The sequence below is a fragment of the Leuciscus leuciscus genome (assembly GCF_965113295.1).
Source record: "Leuciscus leuciscus genome assembly, chromosome: 17".
Taxonomy (NCBI): domain Eukaryota; kingdom Metazoa; phylum Chordata; class Actinopteri; order Cypriniformes; family Leuciscidae; genus Leuciscus; species Leuciscus leuciscus.
This window is the reverse complement of record NC_138741.1, coordinates 28,571,027-28,598,163: the sequence shown is the minus strand read 5'-3', so window position 1 is coordinate 28,598,163 and position 27,137 is coordinate 28,571,027. Positions and strand designations below refer to the sequence as shown.

The 27,137-nt window shown below is 37.9% G+C and overlaps 2 protein-coding genes across 3 annotated transcripts in view; one reads left to right on the top strand and one right to left on the bottom strand.

Annotated features, from left to right (window-relative positions):
• Positions 1–18,320, top strand: part of coq8ab (coenzyme Q8A-b) — a 189,921-nt gene extending 171,601 nt beyond the window's left edge. For both annotated transcript variants that reach the window (XM_082142980.1, XM_082142979.1), the window contains exons 8-15: positions 12,879–13,019; positions 13,118–13,199; positions 13,275–13,368; positions 14,015–14,156; positions 14,255–14,362; positions 14,451–14,516; positions 14,606–14,692; positions 17,718–18,320. In XM_082142980.1, the coding sequence (XP_081999106.1) occupies positions 12,879–13,019; positions 13,118–13,199; positions 13,275–13,368; positions 14,015–14,156; positions 14,255–14,362; positions 14,451–14,516; positions 14,606–14,692; positions 17,718–18,011 (1,014 nt within the window). In that variant the 3' untranslated portion in view covers positions 18,012–18,320. The remainder of the gene's footprint in view (positions 1–12,878; positions 13,020–13,117; positions 13,200–13,274; positions 13,369–14,014; positions 14,157–14,254; positions 14,363–14,450; positions 14,517–14,605; positions 14,693–17,717) is intronic.
• A 129-nt stretch (positions 18,321–18,449) lies between these two features.
• On the bottom strand, positions 18,450–27,039 carry LOC309479110 (proton-coupled zinc antiporter SLC30A2-like). Its single transcript, XM_082142993.1, has 8 exons — positions 26,765–27,039; positions 26,499–26,683; positions 26,154–26,300; positions 22,633–22,786; positions 21,290–21,476; positions 19,639–19,744; positions 18,806–18,940; positions 18,450–18,729 (listed from the first exon to the last, which is right to left on the bottom strand). The coding sequence occupies exons 1-8, from the start codon at positions 26,842–26,844 to the stop codon at positions 18,602–18,604; spliced, it is 1,122 nt and encodes a 373-aa protein (XP_081999119.1). The 5' UTR covers positions 26,845–27,039; the 3' UTR covers positions 18,450–18,601.
• Between the last annotated feature and the right edge of the window lie 98 nt (positions 27,040–27,137).

Here is a 27,137-nt window from a genome sequence, read left to right as displayed (position 1 = left end):
TTATTGAGTTAACATGGAAAACACTTATATTACAATAACTATTATAACAATCATATTTTGTCAGTGTTTATCACTTCATTTGCACTGACACTTCACATAATTGCTAGTAATGTGGTAAATCACGCTAGAAACATGGTAAATCATAGTAAATAATTGATGGTCTCATTCAACAGGGCTCCTCAAGCACTATCTATGCTCTGAGTTTCAGAATTTTTCGCCTTCTGGTTCCCGAGATATAAGTGAAAAACCAAATTCCCATTCATTCATTCAAACACTTCAACTGTAAGATGGAGGCTGTAATTCCACTGTTGTCAACTAGAGGGAGCAGCAGTATTAGACATAGTATTAATCTTTTTATCAGCTTTCAGCTTTGGTCAACAAACAAATGGTTAAAGCTATTTTTTTATTATTATTATTGGACTGATAATATAGATCACAATGAAATATATGAAATGGTTAGACCATTAAAATATTTTTTCACAATAACACATCCTAAAGACATTGAAAACATATTTGTATCTGTGTGTGTGTGTGTGTGTGTGTGTGTGTGTGTGTGTGTGTGTGTGTGTGTGTGTGTGTGTGTGTGTGTGTGTAAGCATGCATTATTGAGTTAACATGGAAAATACTTATTACAATAACTATTATAACACAATCATATTTTGTCAGTGTTTATCACTTCATTTGCACTGACACTTCACATAATTGCTAGTAATGTGGTGTATCAAGGTAAATCATTCTAGAATTCTGGCAAATCATTCTAGAACATGGTATATCATGGCAAATATGCTAGAACATGGTAAACTATGCTAGAACAGGGTTAATCATGGTAAACTATAATAAATCATGGTAAACTATGATAAATCATGATAAACTATGGTAAACCATGCTACAATCACAGTAAACAATGGTAAATCATACTAGAATGTAGTATTTCATGGTAAATCATGGTAAACTACGGTAAATCATGCTAGAATCATAGTAAATAATACTAGAATGTGGTAAATTGTTGTGGGAGGAGCCTATTTTACTAAAATGGCTATAACTCAAGAAGTAAATGAGATATCTTCACCAAACTTAGTACACATGTGTATGGGTTCAATTTGAGGTCACAGTAAACAATGTTATGGAGATCGGACCATAGGTGGTGCTATAACTGTTAAAAAGCTTTAAAACCATATATTTCCCATGGTAAACTGCCTGTATTGGCTGTAAATGGTCTTTTCCATCTATTATGTCAGTGGTTACATGCTTGCTTAATAACTCTTAATAACTTTTGATGCTTTTGTGCTTAAATGCCTTAAAGGCCTTAACAGCTTGAACCCCGATAAATGCTGCTTGCAGCTTTAATTAGGGGTTCAAGCACGAAGTGCTGAAACCCTATTGTAATTGTACTGATTTTTATTATTATTATTATTATTATTATTATTATTATTATTATTATTCTTCCGCCGTAAAACGCATCGTGCAGCCCAAACCGTAAGTGCTAGAGACTTGAAACTTGGCCAGATGGTAGTACAAAAATCGAGGAGAGGTTATCAAATTATGACGCTGATTGGCCCATAGGTGGCGCTATAGCAACCAAAAGCGCGAAACTGGTCATAACTCCTAGACGATAAGTCATAGACTCAAGTGTCTTATATCATTGGAAAGCTGGACGCCTGACGAACAAAACGTATATCTCCGATTTTATTTCCGTCATGATAGATTTTCCGCCATTTTGAATTTTGTCAAAAACCTACTTTTGCAAACTAGTCCCTGGTTTTTCGTCCGATCGGAACCAAACCAGAGCAGAATTGTTCTCTGGAGTCTGAAGATCAATAATTATCGAAAAAAAGTCGAAATTCCGATTCCTGGTCGCTAGGGGATGATAAATTAAGGTTGTGGGAGGAGCCTATTTTACTAAAATGGCTATAACTCGAGAAGTAAATGAGATATCTTCACCAAACTTGGCACACATGTTTAAGAGGTCAATCTGAGGTCACAGTAAAAAAAATTGCGTCGATTGGCCACATGGTGGCGCTATAAACAAAAAAAAACATATAGACACCTGACCGTTTTTCCGAATGACTTGAAATTTGGTATGCAGTGTCTTGGCCCAAGGGGCCACCTATGTCTAAAAGGATATTGGCGTATCTCGAAAAACATGGCCGCCATTGGCCAATGAGGTTTGAGCACCTATAAGACAAGGTTAACGGACGTTGATCGGAACGAAACTCGATGGGCATGTTCGACTCATGGCCCTAGAGGTCTGTAAGAATTTTGAAAGAAATCGGCCACTAGTTGGCGCTAACGAGTTTTTTGGCTCTGTAATTACGTGGTGTTACACTTATCGTCATAAAATGCATATCATTTGATAGATCTGCTCATGCTCAACAACTTTGCCTCAAGAACCACTAATGTCAATCAAACCATTAATTAATTATTCATGAATATGTTAAAAACCTACTTTTGCGAACTAGTCCCTGGTTTTTCGCCCGATCGGAACCAGACCAGTCTAGGACAATTCTATGGACTCTCTAGATCAATAATTATCGAAAAAAAGTTGAACTTTTGCATTTGGGTGGCTGTAATAGGGTAATTTATAAAAGGGGCGTGGCAAAATACACTAAAATGCCTATAAATCATAAATAAAAACTCAGAACTTCACAAAAATTGGTGAGCATATGTGACATAACATCATTAACAAGCATGCCAAATTTTATGGAGATTGGACCAAAGGTGGCGCTATAACTGTTAAAAAGCTTTAAAACCATATATTTCCCATGGTAAACAGCCTGTATTGGCTGTAAATGGTCTTTTCCGTTTATTATGTCAGTTGTTAAATGCTTGCTAAATAAAACTTAATGTCTTTTGATGCTTGTGTGCTTAAAGGCCTTAACTGCTTGAACCCCGATAAATGCTGCTTGCAGCTTTAATTATTATTATTATTCTGCCGTAAAACGCATCGTACAGCCCAAACCGTAAGTGCTGGAGACTTGAGACTTTGCCAGAAGGTAGTACAAAAATCGAGGAGAGGTTATCAAATTATGACCCCGATTGGCCAATAGGTGGCGCTATAGTAAGCAAAAGTATAAAATCGCTAATAACTCCTAGACGGTTTGTCGTAGACTCAAGTGTCTTATATCACTGTAATCCTTGGCTCAAGGCGGAAAAAACGTATATCTCCGATTTCATTTCCGGTATGCAAATTTTTCCGCCATTTTGAATTTTGTCAAAAACCTACTTTTGCAAACTAGTCTGTGGTTTTTTGTCCGATCGGAACCAAACCAGTGCAGAAATGTTCTCTGGAGTCTGACTATCAATAATTATCGAAAAAAAGTTTAAATTTCGATTCATGGTCGCTCTGGGGCGCCAAAATGTTCGAAGGAGGCGGAGTCAGTTTTACTAAAATTGTTATAACTCGTGAACGAAATTAGATATTTTCACCAAACTTGGTACACATATGTAGACGGTCAATTTGAGGTCACAGTAAAAAAATTGCGTCGATTGGCCTCATGGTGGCGCTATAAAACAAAAAAAACGTATAGACACCTCACCGTTTTTCCGAATGACTTGAAATTTGGTATGCAGTGTCTTGGCCCAACGGGCCATGTATGTCTAAAAGGATATTGGCGTATCTCAAAAAACATGGCCGCCATTGGCCAATGAAATTTGAGCACCGTTAACGAAGTCCGATCGGAACGAAACTCGATGGGCATGTTCGACTCATGGTCCTAGAGGTCTGTAAGAATTTTGAAAGAAATCGGCCACTAGTTGGCGCTAACGAGTTTTATGGCTCTGTAATCACGTGGCGTTACACTTATCATCACAAAATGCATATCATCTGATAGATCTGCTCATGTTGAACAACTTTGCCTCAAGAACCATTGCTGCCAATCAAACCGTTCATTAAATATTCATGAATATGTTAAAAACCTACTTTTGCGAACTAGTCCCTGGTTTTTCGCCCGATCGGAACCAGACCAGTCTAGGACAATTCTCTGGACTCTCTAGATCAATAATTATCGAAAAAAAGTTGAACTTTTGCATTTGGGTGGCTGTAATAGGGTAATTTATAAAAGGGGCGTGGCAAAATACACTAAAATGCCTATAAATCATAAATGAAAACTCAGAACTTCACGAAAATTGGTGGGCATATGTGTCATAACATGGTGAAGAAACATGCAGAGTTTCATGGAGATTGGACCATAGGTGGCGCTATAACTGGCAAAAAGGTTTGAAAACCACATATTTCCTATGGTAAATTGCCTTTATTGGCTGTAAATGGATTTTTCCATCTATTATTTCAGTGGTTAAAAGCTTGCTAAATAAAACTTAATGTCTTAAATGCTTATGTGCTTAAAGGCCTTAAATGCTTGAACCCCGATAAATGCTGCTTGCAGCTTTAATTAGGGGTTCAAGCACGAAGTGCTGAAACCCTATTGTAATTGTGCTGATTTTTATTATTATTTTTCTTCTGCCGTAAAACGCATCGTGCAGCCCAAACCGTAAGAGCTGGAACCTTGAAACTTTGCCAGATGGTAGTACAAAAATCGAGGAGAGGTTATCAAATTATGACCCCGATTGGCCCATAGGTGGCGCTATAGCAACCAAAAGCGCGAAACTGCTCAGAACTCCTAGACCGTATGTCGTAGACTCAAGTGTCTTATATCATTGGAAAGCTGGACGCCTGACGAACAAAACGTATATCTCCGATTTCATTTCCGCCATGATAGATTTTCCGCCATTTTGAATTTTGTCAAAAACCTACTTTTGCGAACTAGTCCCTGGTTTTTCGCCCGATCGGAACCAAACCAGTGCAGAAATGTTCTCTAGAAACTGAAGATCAATAATTATCGAAAAAAAGTCGAAATTTCGATTCACGGACGCTAAGGGGCGCCAAAACGTACGTTGTGGGAGGGGCCTATTTTACTAAAATGGCTATAACTCCAGAAGTAAATGAGGTATCTTCACCAAACTCGGTACACATATGTATGAGCTCAATATGAGGTAACAGTAAAAAAATCGCGGCGATTGGCCACATGGTGGCGCTATAATATGAAAAAAACATAAAACAGGCTTTAACCACCTGACCGTTAGTCCGATTGACTTGAAAATTGGTATGCAGTGTCTTGGTCCAAGGTGTCATGTATGTGTATGAGGACATTGGCGTATCTAAAAAAACATGGCCGCCATCGGCCAATGAAGTTTGAGCACCTATTAGACAAGGTTAACGGAGGCCGATCGGAACGAAACTCGGTGGGCATGTTCTACTCATGGCCCTAGAGGTCTGTAAGAATTTTAAAAGAAATCGGCCACTAGTTGGCGCTAACGAGTTTTATGGCTCTGTAATCACGTGGTGTTACACTTATTGTCACAAAATGCATACCATTTGATAGATCTCCTCTTGTTGAACAACTTTGCCTCAAGAACCATTGCTGTCAATCAAACCGTTCATTAAATATTTGTAATTATGTTAAAAACCTACTTTTGCGAACTAGTCCTAGGTTTTTCGCCCGATCGGAACCAAACCAGTCTAGGACAATTCTATGGACTCTCTAGGTCAATAATTATCAAAAAAAAGTTGAACTTTTGCATTTTTCGCATGGCTAACAGGGTCATTTAGAAAATGGGCGTGGTAAAATGCACTCAAAAGCCTATAAATCCTAAACGAAAACTCAGAACTTCACGAAAATTGATGAGCATATGTGTCATAACCTGCTTAAGAAGCATGGAAAATTTTATGGAGAGCGGACCATAGTTGGCGCTATAACTGTTAAAACGCTTTAAAACCATATATTTCCTATGGTAAATTGCCTGTATTTGCTGTAAATGGTGTCTTCTATCATATAATGTTCATATCATAATGTTCAAAACCAGTGCAGCACAATTCTCTGAACTCTCTAGATCAATAATTATCAGAAAAAAAGTTTAACTTCTTCAAAAGGTGATTTTATATGAATATAATGACATATTAAGCCAATAAGTGGTATTTTACTGCCCCCTGCTGTCATTTCATCATACTACTCCCTAATATTGTTATAAAATTCATATTTAGACTTTATAAAATCATTATTTTAACATTTACAATCACATTTTGTCAAAACTCATCTATTGAGTATTACTATTGACAATTGTGTTACACTGAGATATGGAAATGGACGAAAGTAAATGAATGAAATGAAACGAAAGTATAACGGCATTTAAGCCACGCCCCCAAATACAAATTCATTCATAACTCGAAAACGGAAAGTCGTTGCGCGCTCAAATTTTGATGGTGAGGACCTCTCGGGGCTCTTGATCGAAACGTGTCGTCGCGGGCCTCGGGAGCGCGCCCCCCCGCGCATCGCAAGCCCGCGGACCCCCGACTTTGAACGACCGCAACTCCCGACCCAAACCACCCCGAACCTTGTGTGAGAGCTCGTTGGAAAGGGCGTGTCCTTGGCTAGCTTCGATTCAAATGTGGTGTTATTTGCCCTGGGCATTCCAGAGATAATAGCCCGAACAGATATGCCTTATAACAGTCATAACTCCCAGCCCCAATCGCCCAAAAACACCTTGATGGTCTCATTCAACAGGGCTCCTCAAGCACTATCTATGCTCTGAGTTTCAGAATTTTTCGCCTTTTGGTTCCTGAGATATAAGTAAAAAAACAAATTCCCATTCATTCATTCAAACACTTCAACTGTAAAATGTAAGCTATAATACCACTGTTGTCCACTAGAGGGAGCAGCAGGATTACGCATGATCTTTTAATTCGCTTTCAGTATTGGGAAATAAACAAATGCTTTAAGAAGCAATCTTTTTTATTACGATGTTTTTTGTTTTATTATGATATTTGTATATGAAGAGTTCAGATGCAAAAGCCTCTAAGTGCCATCTGAAATTTTCTTCTAGAATGATCATTTTTATCAAGCTCGTATATTTAAGTTAAGGAAATTACTGAACTTAAATATACGAGCTTGATAAAAATGATCATTATAGAAGAAAATTTCAGATGGCACTTAGAGGCTTTTGCATCTGAACTCTTCATATATTTTATTTTTTTATTATGATTATGAACGGTTTGATTGACATTAGTGATTCTTGAGGCAAAGTTGTTCAAGATGAGGAGATGAAGATATTTTCACAATATCACATCATAAAAACATTGAAAACATATTTGTCTTGTGTGTGTGTGTGTGTGTGTGTGTGTGTGTGTGTGTGTGTGTGTGTGTGTGTGTGTGTGTGTGTGTGGATGGATGTGTTTGTGTGTGTGTCTGTGTGTGTAAGCATGCTTAATGGAAAGAACATGGAGAAACTGCTTTGTTTTACTGGTGGATAAAAAAGTCTTTCAAATGAAAGTGAGTCAATTAGTGGTCTTCTACTGCCCTCTGCAGGACATTCTACTTAATAAAATATTTTCATCTGTGCTTTTGCATTAGTTTTTGGACTATATAAAATTACTTGCATGAAAATCACCTATTATAACACAGTCATGTTTTGTCAAAGTTTATCACTTCATTTTCACTGAGCTCTCAGTTTGAACAATTCTGCCTCTCAGTGATTAATTTGAAATCTGAAAATGGTGTTATACAGAGGAGATTTGCAATTATCATTTTGTTACCTATCTTTTATTTTAAATATCTACATCTACAAAAAAATGTGTGTGCATGTGTGTGTTCAAGCATGGTTAGTGTATTAAGTATTATTGTTTAAGTATTATTGTTTTCATTTACATTTTAACCACCAGAAGAAGAACACTCATTGGTTCATTCTGCTCACTAAAATATTATTTTTCATTTTTTTTCCATTTGAAATATTGTTTAAACTTAATAAAATCATTAAAATAACATTTCAAATCATATTTTGTCTGTTTATAAATCCCACAGACTCACATTGGCTGCAATACTAATGTTTTTGTAAAACACAGACCTGATAGTCTAATCTGTGTGTATTGTGCATATATTATTGATATTATTACTATTGCAAATCATGTTATTGTAACTCATATCTTAATAGAATATTATTTGTAATTTTAATTCTTTATTTCTTAATTGTTTTTTTATGATTACTACAGATATTATCACCAAAGATATCAACTACACCTTCACTTTTAGTATTGACACGCTGCACACACAGCACAATCACACACTCACTAATGCATTCAAATAAATGTAATCTTACTGTGCTACTTTATTTGTACATGATTAGAATGAACAGAAATCTAAGAATATTTTTCTTCTTTTGTTAAAGCCATTTCAGACTCCAAGTAAGCATTATATTACTAATCATCTATTTTAAAGGTGCCATACAATTGAAAACTGTATTTATCTTGGCATAGTTGAATGATAAGAGTTCTGGACATGGAACTGACATACCGTGAGCCTCAAACACCATTGTTTCCTCCTTCATGTGTAAATCTCCTGTTTGCAAAAGACCGCTGAAAAATGAGTGAATCCCACCATAACACCGACTGTGACGTTGGAGTCAGGATCATTAATATTTATACCCCCCAAATTTACATTTTCCAGTCCATGTTCTAGGCCAGGCAGTGTTAATGTAGACCTGCACAGCCGAATCAGCAGAAGATCTGCAGGTATTGTGAAGAAGCAAGCAAGGACAATAGTGAAAATGGCAGATCATGGATATAAATGTTATGTCTGAGGCTGTGCTGCGGATTTGAGAACTTTTCATTCCCTTCCCACAAAAGAGAACTGTCAACAGGCATGGTTGATGTTTACAACAGGATACCTCACCATTTTAATTCAAAGCTGTTAGTTTGCTCTTAACGGAGGCCGATCAGAACGAAACTAGGTGGGCATGTTCGACTCGTGGCCCTAGAGGTCTGTAAGAATTTTGAAAAATCAGCCACTAGTTGACGCTAACAGGTTTTACGGCTATGTAATCACGTGATGCATATCATTTGATAGATCTCCTCATACTGAACAACTTTGCCTCAAGAACTACTGCTGTCAATCAATTTGTTCATTAAATACTTGCGATTATGTTAAAAAAACTACTTTTGCGAACTAGTCCTAGGTTTTTCGCCCGATCGGAAATATACCAGTGCAGTACAATTCTCTGGAAGCTCTAGATTATTATTAGTACAAAAGTACAAAAATCGAGGAGAGGTTATCAAATTATGACCCCGATTGGCCCATAGGTGGCGCTATAGCAACCAAAAGCGCGAAACAGCTCATAACTCATAGACCGTAAGTCGTAGACTCAAGTGTCTTATATCATTGGAAAGCTGGACGCCTGACGAACAAAACCTATATCTCCGATTTCATTTCCGTCATGATAGATTTTCCGCCATTTTGAATTTTGTCAAAAACCTACTTTTGCGAACTAGTCCTAGGTTTTTTGTCCGATCGGAACCAAACCAGTGCAGAATTGTTCTCTGGAGTCTGACAATCAATAATTATCAAAAAAAAGTCGAAATTTTGATTCATGGTCGCTAGGGGGTGCAAAATGAACGTTGTGGGAGGAGCCTATTTTACTAAAATGGCTATAACTCAAGAATTAATTGAGTAAACTTCACCAAACTTGGTACACATGTGTAGGAGGTAAATCTGAGGTAACAGTAAAAAAATTGCATCGATTGGCCACATGGTGGCGCTATAAACAAAAAAAACGTATAAACACCTGACCGTTTTTCCGAATGACTTGAAATTTGGTATGCCGTGTCTTGGCCCAAGGGGCCATGTATGTCTAAAAGGATATTGGCGTATCTCGAAAAACATGGCCGCCATAGGCCAGTGAGGTTTGAGCACCTATTAACGAAGTCCGATCGGAACGAAACTCATTGGGCATGTTCGGCTCAAGCCCCTAGAGGTCTGTAAGATTTTTGAAAGAAATCGGCCACTAGTTGGCGCTAACGAGTTTTATGCCTCTGTAATCACGTGGTGTTACACTTATCATCACAAAATGCATATCATCTGATAGATCTGCTCATGCTGAACAACTTTGCCTCAAGAACCATTGCTGTCAATCAAACCGTTCATTAAATATTCATGAATATGTTAAAAACCTACTTTTGCGAACTAGTCCCTGGTTTTTCGCCCGATCGGAACCAGACCAGTCTAGGACAATTCTCTGGACTCTCTAGATCAATAATTATCGAAAAAAGGTTGATCTTTTTTAATTTGGGTAGCTGTAATAGGGTAATTTATAAAAGGGGCATAGCAAAATACACTAAAAAGCCTATAAATCATAAATGAAAACTCAGAATTTGACAAAAAGTGGTGCACATATGTGACATAACATCAATAACAAGCGTAACAAATTTTATGGAGATCGGACCAGAGGTGGCGCTATAACTGTTAAAAAGCTTTGAAATCATATATTTCCTATGGTACATTGCCTGTATTGGCAGTAAATGGTATTTTCCATCTATTATGTCAGTGGTTACATGCTTGCTAAATAAAACTTAATAACTTTTGATGCTTTTGTGCTTAAATGCCTTAAAGGCCTTAACTGCTTGAACCCCGATAAATGCTGCTTGCAGCTTTAATTATTATTATTATTCTTCTGCCGTAAAACGCATCGTGCAGCCCAAACCGTAAGGGCTAGAGCATTGACACTTTGCCAGATGGTAGTACAAAAATCGAGGAGAGGTTATCAAATTATGACCCCGATTGGCCCATAGGTGGCGCTATAGCAACCAAAAGCGCGAAACAGCTCATAACTCATAGACCGTAAGTCGTAGACTCAAGTGTCTTATATCATTGGAAAGCTGGACGCCTGACGAACAAAACGTATATCTCCGATTTCATTTCCGTCATGATAGATTTTCCGCCATTTTGAATTTTGTCAAAAACCTACTTTTGCGAACTAGTCCTAGGTTTTTTGTCCGATCGGAACCAAACCAGTGCAGAATTGTTCTCTGGAGTCTGACAATCAATAATTATCAAAAAAAAGTCGAAATTTTGATTCATGGTCGCTAGGGGGTGCAAAATGAACGTTGTGGGAGGAGCCTATTTTACTAAAATGGCTATAACTCAAGAATTAATTGAGTAAACTTCACCAAACTTGGTACACATGTGTAGGAGGTCAATCTGAGGTCACAGTAAAAAAATTGCATCGATTGGCCACATGGTGGCGCTATAAACAAAAAAAACGTATAAACACCTGACCGTTTTTCCGAATGACTTGAAATTTGGTATGCAGTGTCTTGGGCCAAGAGGCCATGTATGTCTAAAAGGATATTGGCATATCTCGAAAAACATGGCCGCCATTGGCCAATGAGGTTTGAGCACCTATTAAACAAGGTTAACGAAGTCCAATTGTTTTATGAGTTTTATGGCTTTGTAATCACGTGGTGTTGCACACATCCACACAATATGCATATCATTTGATAGATCTGCTCATGCTGAACAACTTTGCCTCAAGAACCATTGCTGTCAATCAAACCGTTCATTAATTATTCGCAAATATGTTAAAAACCTACTTTTGCGAACTAGTCCTAGGTTTTTCGCCCGATCGGAACCAGACCAGTCTAGGACAATTCTCTGGACTCTCTAGATCAATAATTATCAAAAAAAAGTTGAACTTTTGCATTTGGATGGCTGTAATAGGGTCATTTATAAAATGGGCGTGGCAAAATACATTAAAAAGCCTATAAATCATAAATGAAAACTCAGAACTTCACAAAAATTGGTGAGCATATGTGACATAACATCATTAACAAGCATGCCAAATTTTATGGACATCGGACCAAAGGTGGCGCTATAACTGTTAAAAAGCTTTAAAACCATATATTACCTATGGTGAATTGCCTGCATTGGCTGTAAATGGTCTTTTTAATCTATTATGTCAGTGGTTACATGCTTGCTAAATAAAACTTTATAACTTTTGATGCTTTTGTGCTTAAAAACCTTAAACACCTTAACAGCTTGAACCCCGATAAATGCTGCTTGCAGCTTTAATTATTATTATTATTGTACTTATTTCACTTCGGTGTGAAAGGGCCCAAAAGCAGAACTTTTTATTTTATTTTATTAAAAAACAAACAACCAAGTCCAGCCCAGGTGAGAAAAAGTAACGCAAAAGTAATGTAATGCATTACTTCCCATAAGAAGTAACTAAGTAATGCAATTAGTTATTTTTTAGGGAGTAATGCAATATTGTAATGCATTACTTTTAAAAGTAACTTTCCCCAACACTGCTTAAAGTCGACATTAAAAAACATTTGCAAGTTATTTAATGTCTGTAATTTGAACTTTTTTTGCTGTTGAGCTGAAATTAGAAAGTAATTAAAGCGATAGTTCACACAAAAATGAAAATTCCCTTTTAGTTCCCTTTAAATTAACTATCCCTTTAAGAAAGATAATCAATTAATTACTTTTAAGGCACTTTTTACATTAATCCAGATACATTTGAAAATGGCGTTTTAAAAAACGCTCTCCGTCCACACTATTAAATTATCAAATTTCTGTACCTGAAAACTTCTGTCAGACCTACCTGAAAACCTGAAAAGCACTGTTTATTTTATTTGTATCTTTGTTATATTGTATTTATTTGTGCTTTTTGCTTGTAATTTGATTATTTGTTCTTATTTTATTACTTGTCTTTAATAATGTTTTAAATTTATATTAGGCCAGTAGTTTTAGTTCACAAGGTCGCACTGTGGCCATTCCATTTATGGTCTAAAACGCAATTACCTTCATGTTTTACAGCAGCACAGCAATTTTGAGTAAATTTCATCATAAAATATGCATCACATGACTAAACATGCATCATCTTTTTCAAAGATGCATCATCTCAGTTTTAACAGTCCACACTAAATGTTTTTGCAGGGGAAAAAAAGCCAAAACAGAGAAATATGGATTGGTGTAGACGTAGCCTGAGATAGTAAGAACAGCAAGTTTAAAAACAAAATATGGTTTTGTTTTATGGTGTGTTTATCATTCGGACAGAAAACAGTGGTCAGTGATCTGGGTCCAAACTGGCAGGATAAACTAGAGTACTTCGAGGAGCGTCCGTTTGCAGCGGCCTCCATCGGTCAGGTTCACCTGGCCAGAATGAAGGACGGCAGAGAAGTGGCCATGAAGATCCAGGTTCGAGAGCTGCTTTTGTCTCGTAGTGTTTCACATGTCTGTGCTTTGTGCCGCTAGATCTAGGCATTCATTAATTGAACATTATTATGTGCTGTCAGTATCCAGGAGTGGCCAAAAGTATAAACAGCGACGTGAACAACCTAATGACACTCCTCAGTATCAGCAATGCTTTACCTGAAGGTATGAGTTATGTTGTCACAATGCTTTTGATTTCAGTTCTACTGTAACCGTGTCTGTCGTTCTGTTCGCGTGAAGGTTTGTTTCCTGAGCATCTCATAGAGGTCATGAGCAGGGAATTGGCTTTGGAGTGTGATTATGTACGGGAAGCCAAATGTGCCAAGAAATTCCAGTGAGTAACTTTGAGTAGATCCAAAGTGTGGAGCATATCTCAGCGTAGTTCATTTGATATTTAAATGAGGCAAATGAGATTGTATTCAAAGGTTAGGCTGTTATTTTAGTATTATTTATATGCTATTATAATACTTTTTAAAAATATATATTTTCAGTGTTCATTTTTTGACTAGGTTTTTGTTTTGTTATTTTTTTTATTTCTATTTTACTTTAATATTTATTATAGTTCTAATAATTATAGTAGTTTCAGCTTAAACCTATTATATATCAGTTAGTTTCAACATTTCAGATATTCGTTTAAGTTTTCAAATTATTTTATTTTATTGTAGTTTATTTATTTTTCTTCAATTAACAGAAACTGTTTAAAATATTTTTTAGTTTTAGTTATTTATAAGAACAACATTGATTCACAGATAGGAATTATGAATTGCATATAGAGCTAGACATCATAAATAAAATTGACTTCATGATTGCTCCTTTTAGAATATAAATAATACCAATGTGTAAGATTATAAAAATATGCAAATGCATTATGTTAGATTTATTGTTTCTGGAACATTCTGTAATATATTGTGTATGTACAGTACAATATTTCTTCTGTTGCACAGGTGTAATATTCTGTGTGTGTGTTAATATCATTACAGGGAGTTATTGAAGGGCCATCCTTATTTCTACGTGCCAAATGTTGTGGATGAACTGAGCAGCCAGCACGTCCTCACCACGGAGCTGGTGTCCGGTTTCCCTTTGGATAAAGCCGATGACCTGTCACAGGAACTCAAGAACGAGGTAAAGCTGGCCACACATGCTTCCAGACTGATGTTGTCTTTAAAAAGATCTTTTTGTAGTCATAAACATTCAAAATGATCATATCTGCTCTTTGTCAGATCTGTGAGCAGATTCTGACTCTGTGTTTGCGTGAACTCTTTGAGTTTCGATACATGCAGACGGATCCCAACTGGTCCAATTTCTTCTTTGACCCACAAACACACAAGGTACTTCTCTGTTTTCATTGTATATCTGGAATCGTTTATTCTGCATAGTTTTGATTGCAAATGAGTATTGTTTGGGATTCATATGCAGGTTGCTCTGTTAGACTTTGGAGCCACTAGAGGTTTTGATGCGAGCTTCACTGATGTCTATATTGAGGTAACACTGTAAACTTTACATTCTGCATATTTTTTATATTGTTTCATATTTAAATTTGTGACAATTCTTCAATTTTATTTCTTGATCAGATTATCAAAGCTGCTGCAGACAGGAACAGAGAGGGAGTTTTAAAACAGTCGATTGATATGAACTTTCTGACCGGATACGAGTCAAAGGTACAGTAATTCACTCCAAAGAGCCCACAGACCTAAACATTACATGTTTCACCTGCCAAAAAACTCTATGATGGTTTTGGACGCATCATATCCTGTTAGGTCATTGCCACAAACATTTTGTAGCTTGTTTTGAGAAAATCCATTTGCATAGTAAACACTGAAAATTCATAAGTGTGAATGGAATTGACCTCATATTTACTGAATTTACTTAATTATAATTTACAGGAACTTTACATAATTAAACAACAAAAGAGTAAAAATATATATAAATTAAAATAAATAATTATTATTAAATTACCATTATTTGAATTATTAATATAAATACCAAGTTCAGTCATGAACCAAACCTATTTTTATTTACATTTATATTTCTCATTAACAAAATGTATTACAAACTACTCAGAGTTGTCATGACTGAAATGTTATCAGTTTTGTTTTCAGTCAAATGTTTTCTAAATCTTAAAGTCCCCCTGTACTCAATAATTTTATCCCTAAGAACTCATCTTTGATCACCAAAGGTTTAGTATATGGATCCATGAATAAGCAAATTGGTCATGTCTCAACTCAGGGTACGTTTACACGACAACGATATGCTTGAAACTTAGAAGTTTTCCGCATACAGACGACGCCATTTTCAAAATGATCCCCATTCACACGGATCCGTGAAAACGACTAAAAACGCTGTATTCTGCTTAGGGCTGGGTACCAAGTTCGATACTTCTTAGGTACCGACCGAATTGTCTCGATACTATCGAGTATCGAAAAATTACTTGTTTTTCGGTACCAGATTTCGATACCTAAGGCGTTTCTCGTCAACGTCAGTGCTCAAACAAATACATATGAAATGCACAACGACACACCTAAAGTCGCTCATGCACATACACGCGAACTCTACACACACGAGACGCGCGGAACTGTCCGCGCACATGCTCATATGCAACGCGCGCGCGCACACAAACTGTCCACGCACATACTCATATGAGACGCGAGCACACACACACAAACTCTACGCGCACATACTCATATGAGACGCGAGCACACACACACACACACACACACACACACACACACACACACACACACACACACACACACACTCTCACTCACACACACACACAATCACAATACCCTAAAGATGTGGAAAAATCGATCAAAAGTGTGGCTACATTTCTCCAGGCTCGATGCCAACAGCGCGCGATGCAGTATTTGCGGTAAAATAATTGCTGCAAAGACCGTTACCACGACAAATATGATGAAGACCTTGACAGTGCACGATAAGAGCAGAAAGTTGCTCCGTCTTCGACTGGTAAATGAAGAGATACCTTGTTGATCACTCTGACAGTAATTATATCGCAATAATGACCTATTGAATGTACACTGCCGTTCAAATATGTGTCAGATTTTTTTTTTTGTAAGGATGCATTTAAGTGATCAAAAATTACCTTAAAACATGTGTAATGTTACAAAAGATTTCTGTTTCAAATAAATGCTGTTTGAAATTTGTATTCATCAAAGAATCATGAAAAAATGTATCAGTTTCCAAAATATTAAGCAGCAAACTGTTTTCATATTTCTGAAGGATCATGTGACACTGAAGTAATGATTTTGAAAATTCAGCAATTAAATAAAATAAATTACTTAATTACATTTTAAAATATATTCAAATAAGATTTTAAATTGTAATACTATTTCACAATGTTACAAGTTTTACTGTATTTTTGATCAAACAAATTCAGCTTTGGTGAGCATGAGCTCTTTATAAAAAAAAAAATTGTTCCTTTGTGCACTGGCTAAGGAGCATGAGTCAAACTGAAAAAATAAAACCAAAGTTTTTCTGAGGTAATGTGTAATGTAATCTTGTTAAAATGGATTTCATAAAATTGGTATCGAAAAAAGTATCGTTCAGGAACCGGTATCGAAATCAAGGTATCGGTATCGGTATTGGTATCGAAATTTTTTGAACGATACCCAGCCCTAATTCTGCTGCCAGGCCATTAGATGGCGATGAAACATTAAACTGAACTCGTAATACACATGTGCATGACGTCATCGTCTTCACAGATTCGTGTTTTTTCTGTTTACACGGAGACCGTTTTCAAAAACTTGAACTTTGAAACCCGGCCAAAAAGCATAAAAAGTTTTACGTTTTTAGTTGAAAACAGTGTTGTGTAAACAGCCCCTCAATCACAAGAGCTTAGAATACCTGATCAACTCACTCAACTTAACTGTAGTAAACGCTACACAATGGCAAGTAGAAATACTGGTTTAATTCAACCTTGTATGTTTGAACTAGAAACTGATTCAGAAGAAGTGGAATATTGAATTATACAGGCTCGTCTACAAGTCGATGTATCACAATGGTTTTTATGCGTTTTATGTATCGCTCTCTACAACATAGGACACATCACTGTAATAAATTTGATTAGCCTTTTGCTTGACTACATTATCAAACCGCTAATAATATATTGCTAATGTTACACGAACTATGTTCTCGTTCGCCATCTCAGAGTCAGACAGCTGGCCTTTTAACAATCATCATAAACACTTTGAACTCAGAACGTCAGTGGAGAAAGGCATATAGTTCATCATAACATCGTAATAAACATCATATACTTAATTCACCCGCTATATGCTAAATGCACATGAAAATATACTAGGGTAACCTGGCTCCTCTTGAGACTCGCATGCTTCAGAGTGGTCATAGTTAATGATATACTTAAGCCCACCCCCTTTGTGACGTGATTGGTTACAAGGTAGTTTGTGACGTCAGAAACACCAGTGATTTCGAACCGCGTTTTTGAGACTGTTTATTTTCAATCCTGTTTTAAGGAGAAAATTCTCAGCAATGGTGTTGACTGGTGAATTTGCACATGGTTTGTCTTAAAGCATAAAAACACCACATAGACATTGTATTCCCTTATTCCTACTTAACCTCAGTTCAAATTTATAACTGAAATTCTTAAGTCAGTTCTGAATGGCGCACAACCTTGAGTGCAATTTCACTTCACTCTTTTCAACATTTCAGGCGATGAAGGACGCCCATGTGGATGCGGTGATGATCCTCGGGGAAGCATTCGCGTCAGACGAGCCGTTTGACTTCGGTTCCCAGAGCACAACGGAGCGGATCCACAGGCTGATCCCTGTGATGCTGAAGGAGCGTCTGACTCCTCCGCCGGAGGAAACCTACTCTCTGCACCGCAAGATGGGCGGCTCCTTCCTCATCTGCTCCCGCTTGAAGGCCAAGATCAGCTGCAAGAACATGTTCCACGAGGCCTACGCTAAATACTGGACAGATCGGCAAAAGGAAACTGCTAAATGAACCAGTGGGCATATCAATGTGTGTGTACCAGACAAAAATGGATTTGAAAATAATGAAATGCACTATGCTAGCATGATGAATATGCACTTTATCTGGCTTCAAGCTTAACTCTATCTTTAGAGAAGTAAATGGAGGATCTTTGGCTGTGGATTATACTTGAATAATATAAGTGAAGATGTATATTTATGAACCAGGAGAAAAATGTTAACTTGTTTTGTGATGTGTGGTTTGCATTTCAATCTTGAGTAAAATATACATTTGAATTTGCAGAACCAAATATGACATAAAATTTGTCATTGTTTAAACTCATTTACTGATCGCTCATGTCGTTCTTGAGCTTCTGAAGTCCATCGTTTCATTTATTGTACTACATGTTCTAAACCCATATGTTTTTTTTTTTTTGCTTCCATGGAAAACAAAAGGAGAAGAGTCTTATGCTGGTTTTGAAACAGTTATTTTCATTCAAATTTTGACCACAATGTCTGATAAACAGACATTTTAATTACAAAAACGTGTGCCTTGGAAAACATGTATATATTTATATACGTTTATTACACTCAACCTGTGTAATGAGAAGCTAAAATGCTATGTCAGTCCATCGGTTCCTGGCACTGTAAGCAATAAGACTCCATTTGAACAGTGATATTGCTGAATCCATATTCTATCTGGAGTATTTTGGTCATGTCCATAAGCACAGTCTGTGGGCTGGTTTGCTCATCTGGAAATTAAATCATTTGTTTGGGTTAAACAACAGACATTTTTTAAAGAAGCATTTAAACGTGTACATGTATTACCTATGACCGTGTGAACGGAGAGATGCGTTTCACTCGCAGTTAAAGACCACATGCGCAGACTGTGTGTAGATTTGACTCCGCCCACTGCCAGCAGAACGTCATTCACAGAGTCGAAGTCAATGCCATGCGGGACTCCTTCAGATAAAACAATAAAGGGTTAGTTCACCCAAAACCAACACGGTTACTCACTTCATGTCGTTCCAAACCCATAAGACTTTCGTTTATCTTCAGTACACAAATGAAGATCATAAAAAGATTGTGAAACTAATCCATATGGATCAAACATTTAATTTAGTCCAAATTTTCTGAAGAGACTGTATGATGAACAGATTATCCACAGATCATTATATGATGAACTGATTGAATTTAGGCTTTTATTCATATATAAACATTGACCGGCAAACATAAACAAGCTCAACCGTACTTGCTTGGCGAGCGAGAACAAACCTCATTCGTTCTTGCGGAAGCTCAAACGCGCTGCGTAACACGAGAATGAACCTCATTGGTTCTTGCAGAAGCTCTCTTACACAATTTTTGTAAATGTTTTACGATCTCTTTATGAACTTTGTCAAAGTGGTAGTTGTGTAGTTGTCAGTGGAGGGACAGAAAGCTCTATTTAAACATCATTCAGTTTTATTTCAAAGATGAATGAAAGTCTTACAGGTTTGGAATGACATGAAGGTAAGTAAATGATGACAGAATTTTAATTTGTGGGTGAATTAACCATTTAACCATTAGCTTTTGTGTCAACATTTTAGGGCATTTACAATCCTATACGGATCAACTAATCACTAGGGCATTTACAATCCTATACGGATCAACTAATCACTTGCCTTCCATGAGTATTTTGAATATGTCTTTCAGGATGGTGAATGTTGTTCCGAGCACAAGTATTGAAAACAGAAAAGTACAAATTGGATCTGCTATTTTCCATTCAGGCTGTTAGGGCAAAGAGACAACAGTTATGGAAGCTTTTTAAATTGCATATGCAGCTGTTAAAAAAAAGTATTTGCACATACTCTCTTAAAAATAAAGGTTCCTCAAAGGGATTTTCAAAATGATGCCATAAAAGAACCATTTTTTCGTAGTGTGAAGAAAATTTTAAAACTCTAACAAACAATTTTTCACTATAGAAGGGGTGTCCAAACTCCAACTTCCATCAACACACCTGCCTGGAAGTTTCTGGTATGCTTAGTAAGACTTTTATTAGCTGGTTCTGGTTTGTTTAATTGTGGTTGAAGCTAAACTCTGCAGGACAGTGGCCTTCCAGGAGCATTTTGCACTATAGAGAAGCTTTTGTTCAAATTTATTGGATGTTAAAGGTTCTTCATGGAACCATGCCAATAAAGAACCTTTTTTTGTCTCTGTTATTTTTCATGTAGGGGACATACAACATATATCAGACGCAAAACACACAAGCTCCACAGAGAGAGGCCTCGAACTTGGTCCTCATGTTTTGGGTGCGGTAGTCTCGCGCAGCCAGAACTTGGTCCTCATGTTTTGGGTGCGGTAGTCTCGCGCAGCCAGAACTTGGTCCTCATGTTTTGGGTGCGGTAGTCTCGCGCAGCCAGAACTTGGTCCTCATGTTTTGGGTGCGGTAGTCTCGCGCAGCCAGACCTTCAGACTGACTGCAGAAGGTCTGGGCTCCATAAAGCTTTCATTTGCCAAGCTTTCTTCCATAAGGGGGTTTGGCATCTCGACGGCTTTGTTTCCAGGCGGACCGCTAAAGAATGCGACACACGTCTCCCAGAAATCCAGTAGAATTAAACCAATCAGATAATGATTGGACAGACTTTGAAACTACCAAAGTGTTTTCAATTTTGTGTGGCAAATGCATCAGATGTTCAGCCCACAGTCCGTGGGTGTGATGTCTGAGGCCGAGACTATGGGTGCGTCTCAATCAGCTCCCTAGTTCAGTAGTCAGGGCACTGATCAGGGAGTCGGCCAATATGGCTAATCTCAATTGCAAAATCCTTCCAGTGCACTTAAACATTCGCTCTCTAAAACATCCCACAATGCACTGTGAAAACCAGGGAGCTTCGATGACGTCACAGAACTGTAAATATTGAAATGTGTTGTTCAATTATTGAAATATTAACTTAAAGTCTCAGGGAGTACCTCAAGTAAATATTTTGTCAAAGAGGTTAGGCTGGCACAAGAGTTTGAGAATCCCTGCATTAGATAATGAAATATCAAAGCAAGTAGAATTTATTTGACAGAACGATTTTAAGTTAGAGGATCATGTTGATATAAATACGACGATCAATGCCTGTGTTCCTCTGTGTGAACTTAAAGAGAAATACTTCATACATCTACAAAAAATCATGAGTTAGTGTTAGCGTTAGTAAGGAGGAACTTTCCTGCAGCATTCGAGACACACTGATCTGATGAATCACATAAACACATTTATAAGTCTGACTAAAAGTCCATAAAAGTGAAAGTCTGAGAACTTTTGTATATGCCAGTAGTAGTAATGTTACTAACCCTGAAGTAGATGATAGTGGCAGCCAGCAGAACACCTAAACTTTGCAGTAAATCCCCCAGCACATGAATAAAAGCAGCCCTCACGCTGGTGTTCCTGTGCTCTTCTGTGAGGCCGTGAGAATGACCCGAGACACTGAGAGAGCTGTGAGAGTGACGGGCCGGAGACTGGTGGAGAATGAAAGCCAAACTGATGGAAACAAACATTAAAACACTGTACAGGAAGATGCCATTTCCCAGCATGCATAATAATGAATCTAATGTTCAATTACAACAATGTTCTACAAATGCTCTACAAATGTTACAATCACTTAACATTTTGCACACTTAGTATTTTTGTCTTGTTTTCCATTACAAAGTCTTAAAGTCCCCCTGTGGTGAAAATCAAGTTTTTAATGTTGTTTATATGTCTATGTGGTGTTTTTAATATGCTTTAAGACAAACCATGTGCAAATTCATGAGTCAACACCATTGCGGAGTATTTTCTCTTAAAAACTGCGGTGAACTAAAGACAGTCTCAAAAACGTGGTTTGAAATCGCTGGTGTTTCTGACGTCACAAACTACCTTGTAACCAATCATGTCAGCGTGCCGGTGGGCTTTAGCATATCATTAACAGAATACTAGCCAGGAGAAGCCAGCTTATCCCGGTATAGTTTTTTGTTTATATGAAAAATCGGGTCGATTTGTTCAAAGCGTTTCTGATGATTATGAGAAGGCATCTGTCTGACTCTGAGATGGCGAACGGTATGGTTCGTGTAACATTAGCAACACATTATTATCTGTTTGATAACGTAGTCAGCCAAAAGGATAATCATATTAATTACCCTTATGTGTCCGACGTGGGTCCGACGTTGTAAAGAGCGATATGAATGAACGCCAAGTGAATCTCTGAGCTGGCGAGAGAGTGGAGACGGGGCTAATTAGCATATTCATAGAACCACATAATACTAAATGAGGCACGGGTGTAGAGTTACATTCAAGCTATTTTAAGGCATGTTCTTTTCAAAGGAAAAAAAAGGATACAATTATTGACTACAGGGGGACTTTAAATAAAGATAGATTTACATTTTTTAAGCTTAAAAATCTGTCAATGGGGTCAGAAAAATAAACTTAAATTAAGTTTATCTTTCTGACCCAACTGGCAAGAAAAGTGAGTGGTGCAATGCAATACACAATTGCTGAAATCATTCATGCTTATCACACAAATGGTGTAGAATGAGCTTCATGCCAAAGTTTAACATTTAGGGTTAGTGTTAATTCCCTTACCTAACTATGAGTATGAACAGTTGTAATAGTGATGCTTTTTTAACAAACACCACTAATGAAATCAAATAAAATCACTCACAATATGTTGAGTGCTACCGCACATCCAGCTGTGATTATCATGACATCACTGTGTATCTCATAATCATCACTGATGATCCTCTGAACAGCAAGGAGAACGAGAACCACCGTCACAGTCCAGATGGACATAACAGACAGAAGAGCTCCTAAAACCTCTGGACAAAACAAATGACAGAAACACTGTGGAACAGTTGGCATAGTTGTTAAATGTAATTCCTAAGAAAGGAATAAACATTAGTGACATCATTTAAAAAAAAACCCACATTTTGTTATGTTACAGAATCCTCAAAATTCTACAAACAATACCCCATAATGACAACGTGAAAGAAGTTTGTTTGAAAACTTTGCAAATTTATCAAAAAAATAAAAAATGGAAAAAAAAATCACATGTACATAAGTATTCACAGCCTTTGCCATGACACTCAAAATTGAGCTCAGGTGTATCCTGTTTCCACTGATCATCCTTGCGATGTTTCTACAACTTGACTGGAGTCCACCTGTGGTAAATTCAGTTGATTGGACATGATTTGGAAAGGCACACACCTGTCTATATAAGGTCCCACAGTTAACAGTGCATGTCAGAGCACTAGTGATGGCAAAATGAAGCTTTCTGAACCACTGAGACCTCGCAGCCCATTGCTTCACCCAAAGGTTCATTACTCGAAGCTTCAGTCAGCATTGCTAACTAGTGACACCTAGCTACTGTGCAAAGAAATAGCAGACAAATTTATAAATTTTGAACCAATGACCTGAGCAGACATTTGTCCATTGCCTGGGTATAAAATAAAATATGTATCTTTCTCTGTCTGAATTTACTTGTGCAGAGACAACTGTCACACACACAATTCATTAATTATTCAAAAATTGTTTGGATAGTGACAGTATGAACAGCAAACGTGACACTGTGTTGAGTGCAGTGCTTATGGTGGAGGGAGTGTAATAAAGTAAACTGCAACAGAATAGTCTGGGGTGGGAAAAGTTAAGAATTGTTTCTGGGGGGGTTTGTGAAGTGAACTGTTACTAGTTTTAGTGTAGTGTTGTGCTTATGGCACTGGGGAATTTTTTCAAGTGTGTTGGGGTTTAGACGATTCCTCTTCTTGGACAAAACCTCTCCAGCCACAGAGGATGCAGGGGAACATAAAAATGGCAGTGCCAGCTGGTATAAATGAGGACACTGATGCTTCTGTTGAGCCCAGACAGGGGAGGATTTCCTCTTTCTTGCTGGCTCCATTACCAGGAAAAAGGGAAGAGGTCACAAAAAGGAAACAAATCAAAAAGGGCAATCCAAATCAAAAAGCAGTCCAGTCCAGATCCAAAAATCCAAAGCAATCCAAATAATCTTATCTAATTAATATAACAAGACTATAATATAGCTAGGCCTACTATAATTAATAATAACAATATACTATAACTATTCTAACCTGATATAATGTAATAATATACAGCCCTAACACATATATGACACAATAAGGACAATGACAATGATAGTTCTCTAACTCTCTGACTCTCTGACACTACTACAACTGCTTCTACTACTCCTGACAACACCCACAAGGTGGCGCGAGTTTCGAACCCCCTTTATCCGGAAGAGACACTCAGACCGAATCGATGATGTATCCACACAAACCGAGGCCTCGTTTGTCATTAGTCACGTGATTTTCACGTTAACAACACAAGCCTCGATTCGCGGCTTCATCTGGCACGCCCATTTTTTCTCGACACAAGCTCCGACACCTCGGTTCAAATGTCACATCACTACAGAGCACAAACCAAGCCATGAAGTCCAAGGAATTGTCTGTAGACCTCTGAGACAGGATTGTATCGAGGCACAGAATTGGGGAAGGGTACAGAAAAATATCTGCAGCATTGAAGGTCCAAATGAGCACAGTGGCCGCCATCATCCGTAAATGGAAGAAGTTTGGAACCACCAGGATTCTTCCTAAAGCTGTCTGCACTGAGCGATCATGGGAGAAGGGCCTTAGTCAGGGAGGAGACCAAGAACCCGATAGTCACTCTGACAGAGCTCCAGCATTTCTCTGTGGAGAGTGGAGAACCTTCCAGAAGAACAACCATCTCTGCAGCACTCCACCAATCAGGCCTGTATAGTCGAGTGGCCAGACGGAAGCCACTCCTCAGTAAAAGGCACATGACAGCCCGCCTGGAGTTTGCCAAAAGGCACCTGAAGGACTCTCAGACCATGAGAAACAAAATTGGATTGAACTCTTTGGCCTGAATGGCAAGCATCATGTGCTGGAGAAAACCAGGCCCCGCTCATCACCTGGCCAATACCATCCCTACAGTGAAGAATGGTGGTGGCAGCATCATGCTGTGGGGATGTTTTTCAGTGGCAGGAATTGGGAGACTAGTCAGGATCGAGGGAAAGATGAATGCAGCAATGTAAAGAGACATCCTTGATGAAAATCTGTTCATGAGCGCTCTAGACCTCAGACTGGGGAGACGGGTCATCTTCCATCAGGACAATGATCCTAAGCACACAGCCAAGATAACAAAGGAGTGGCTACGGGACAACTCTGTGAATGTCCTTGAGTGGCCCAACCAGAGCCCAGACTTGAACATCTCTGGAGAGATCTGAAAATGTCTGTGCACCGACGCTTTCCATTCAATCTGACAGAGCTTGAGAGGTTCTGCAAAGAAAAATGGGAGAAACTGCCCGAAAATAGGTGTGCCAAGCTTGTAGCATCATACTCAAAAAGACTTGAGGCTGTAATTGGTGCCAAAGGTGATCAACAAAGTATTGAGCAAAGGCTGTGAATACTTTTTATTTTTAATAAATTTGCAAAGATCTCAAAAAAATTCTTTCATGTTGTCATTATGGGGTATTGTTTGTAGAATTAAACAAGAGGAAAATAATGAATTCAATCACTTTTGGAATAAGGCTGTAACATAATAAAATGTGGAAAAAGTGAAGCGATGTGAATACTTTCCGGATACACTGTATATTATCGGTCAAAAGTTTGGAATTATAATTTATTTTAAATCTCTTCTGCTCACCAAGGCTGCATTTATTTGCAAAACTGCAAAAATGTATGTACCTCTTGATGGAAATAAATGTTGTGATGTTATTTCCATCAAGAGGTGCATACATTTTTGGTCAAGATCTTGTATTGAGAATGCAAGAGTCCAGCACTCTGTAAAGTCTCCTCCAGCACATCCCAAAGACTTTCAATGAATTTAAGGTCTGGACTCTTGGTGCCGATTCATGTGTGAAAATGATTCTTCATGCTCCTCCCAAACATTCTTTCACAGTTTGAGCCTGATGAATCATTGTCCTCCTGAAATATGGCCATGATGTGTTTTCCTACATGGTTGTTTAAGAAATGAAAAGCTACACACTATCAAGGGTTAAAAGAACTGTTGCTAAACATAACATGATAGCAACATAATCACTGCAATACTGATCCAATCATAGACTCTTAAGCATTTGCCTATTTAAATCCAATTATTATCATTTTTGGCCAGGCAGTGTATATATATCCAGCAGACTACAGGACCCACACACACCTGATCGATGCCATCCAAAGGTCAGATGTTTGGACGGCGGTCTGGAGGAAATCCACAGCGAGAAGAGACTGATCAAAACGCTGCCAAAGTCAGTGAGAAGATGAGCAGCATCAGTCATGATAGCGAGACTGTGAGCAGCGTAACCACCTACGAGAACACAGTACCACACACAGTCAACACAGTACCACACACAACCTGCTACAGGAGATGATAACATCTGTTACTATAGGCTATTCAAGTTTGATTGGTCTCAAATGCATCTAGAAGTAACAGTACGTCTTGTAATGTAAATTTTGTTGTCAACTGTCTAGGTTGTTTAAACTGTGCACGTCTTATAATTCTCACCAATGACTTCTCCGATCATGAAGATCAAGCACACAGCACATGTGATGAGTAACTTTCTCCGGGCCTGTGTTTTGTCCTGGTGCTTCAAGCTTGTGTCTTTCAGGCTGTGACAATGAAAAGCGTGTGCGTCATGTTGACACTCAAACTGAGTGCTGAGGTATTCGTCCTCTGAATTATCCAGCAAACTAGAGGAAAGAATCAAAACAGAATGAAGAAAGCGAGATCAATCACCTGGAATAGCAGCAGAACGGGTTTGAGAGACTTACCCCAAAAGTTCAAGCGAGTCTGTCGAGGTCTTGTTCTGCTTGCTCAGCTGGACTTTCTCCAAATTCATCATGGAGGCCATTAACAATAAATCCTTCCAAATAGTAAATTCCAAATAACTAGTGCTTGAAAAGCATGCAATAAAATCTCTAGAACTTTGAAGATGAACTAATGTGAAACTTTAAGTTTCCAGTCAATTTAAAGCCATATGCCGTTCCACACGCTGCTACTATAACATGCCGGAAAAGTTAGTTGGTGCCGTGAAACCATGTTTAGTTTTCATCAAGGTCACTTTCCAAAAACTAGCGATAAAGTGAGATAAAGCTTTTGGAGGGTTTGGATAACAGATGTGTACATATAGCCTTTTCACTGCTG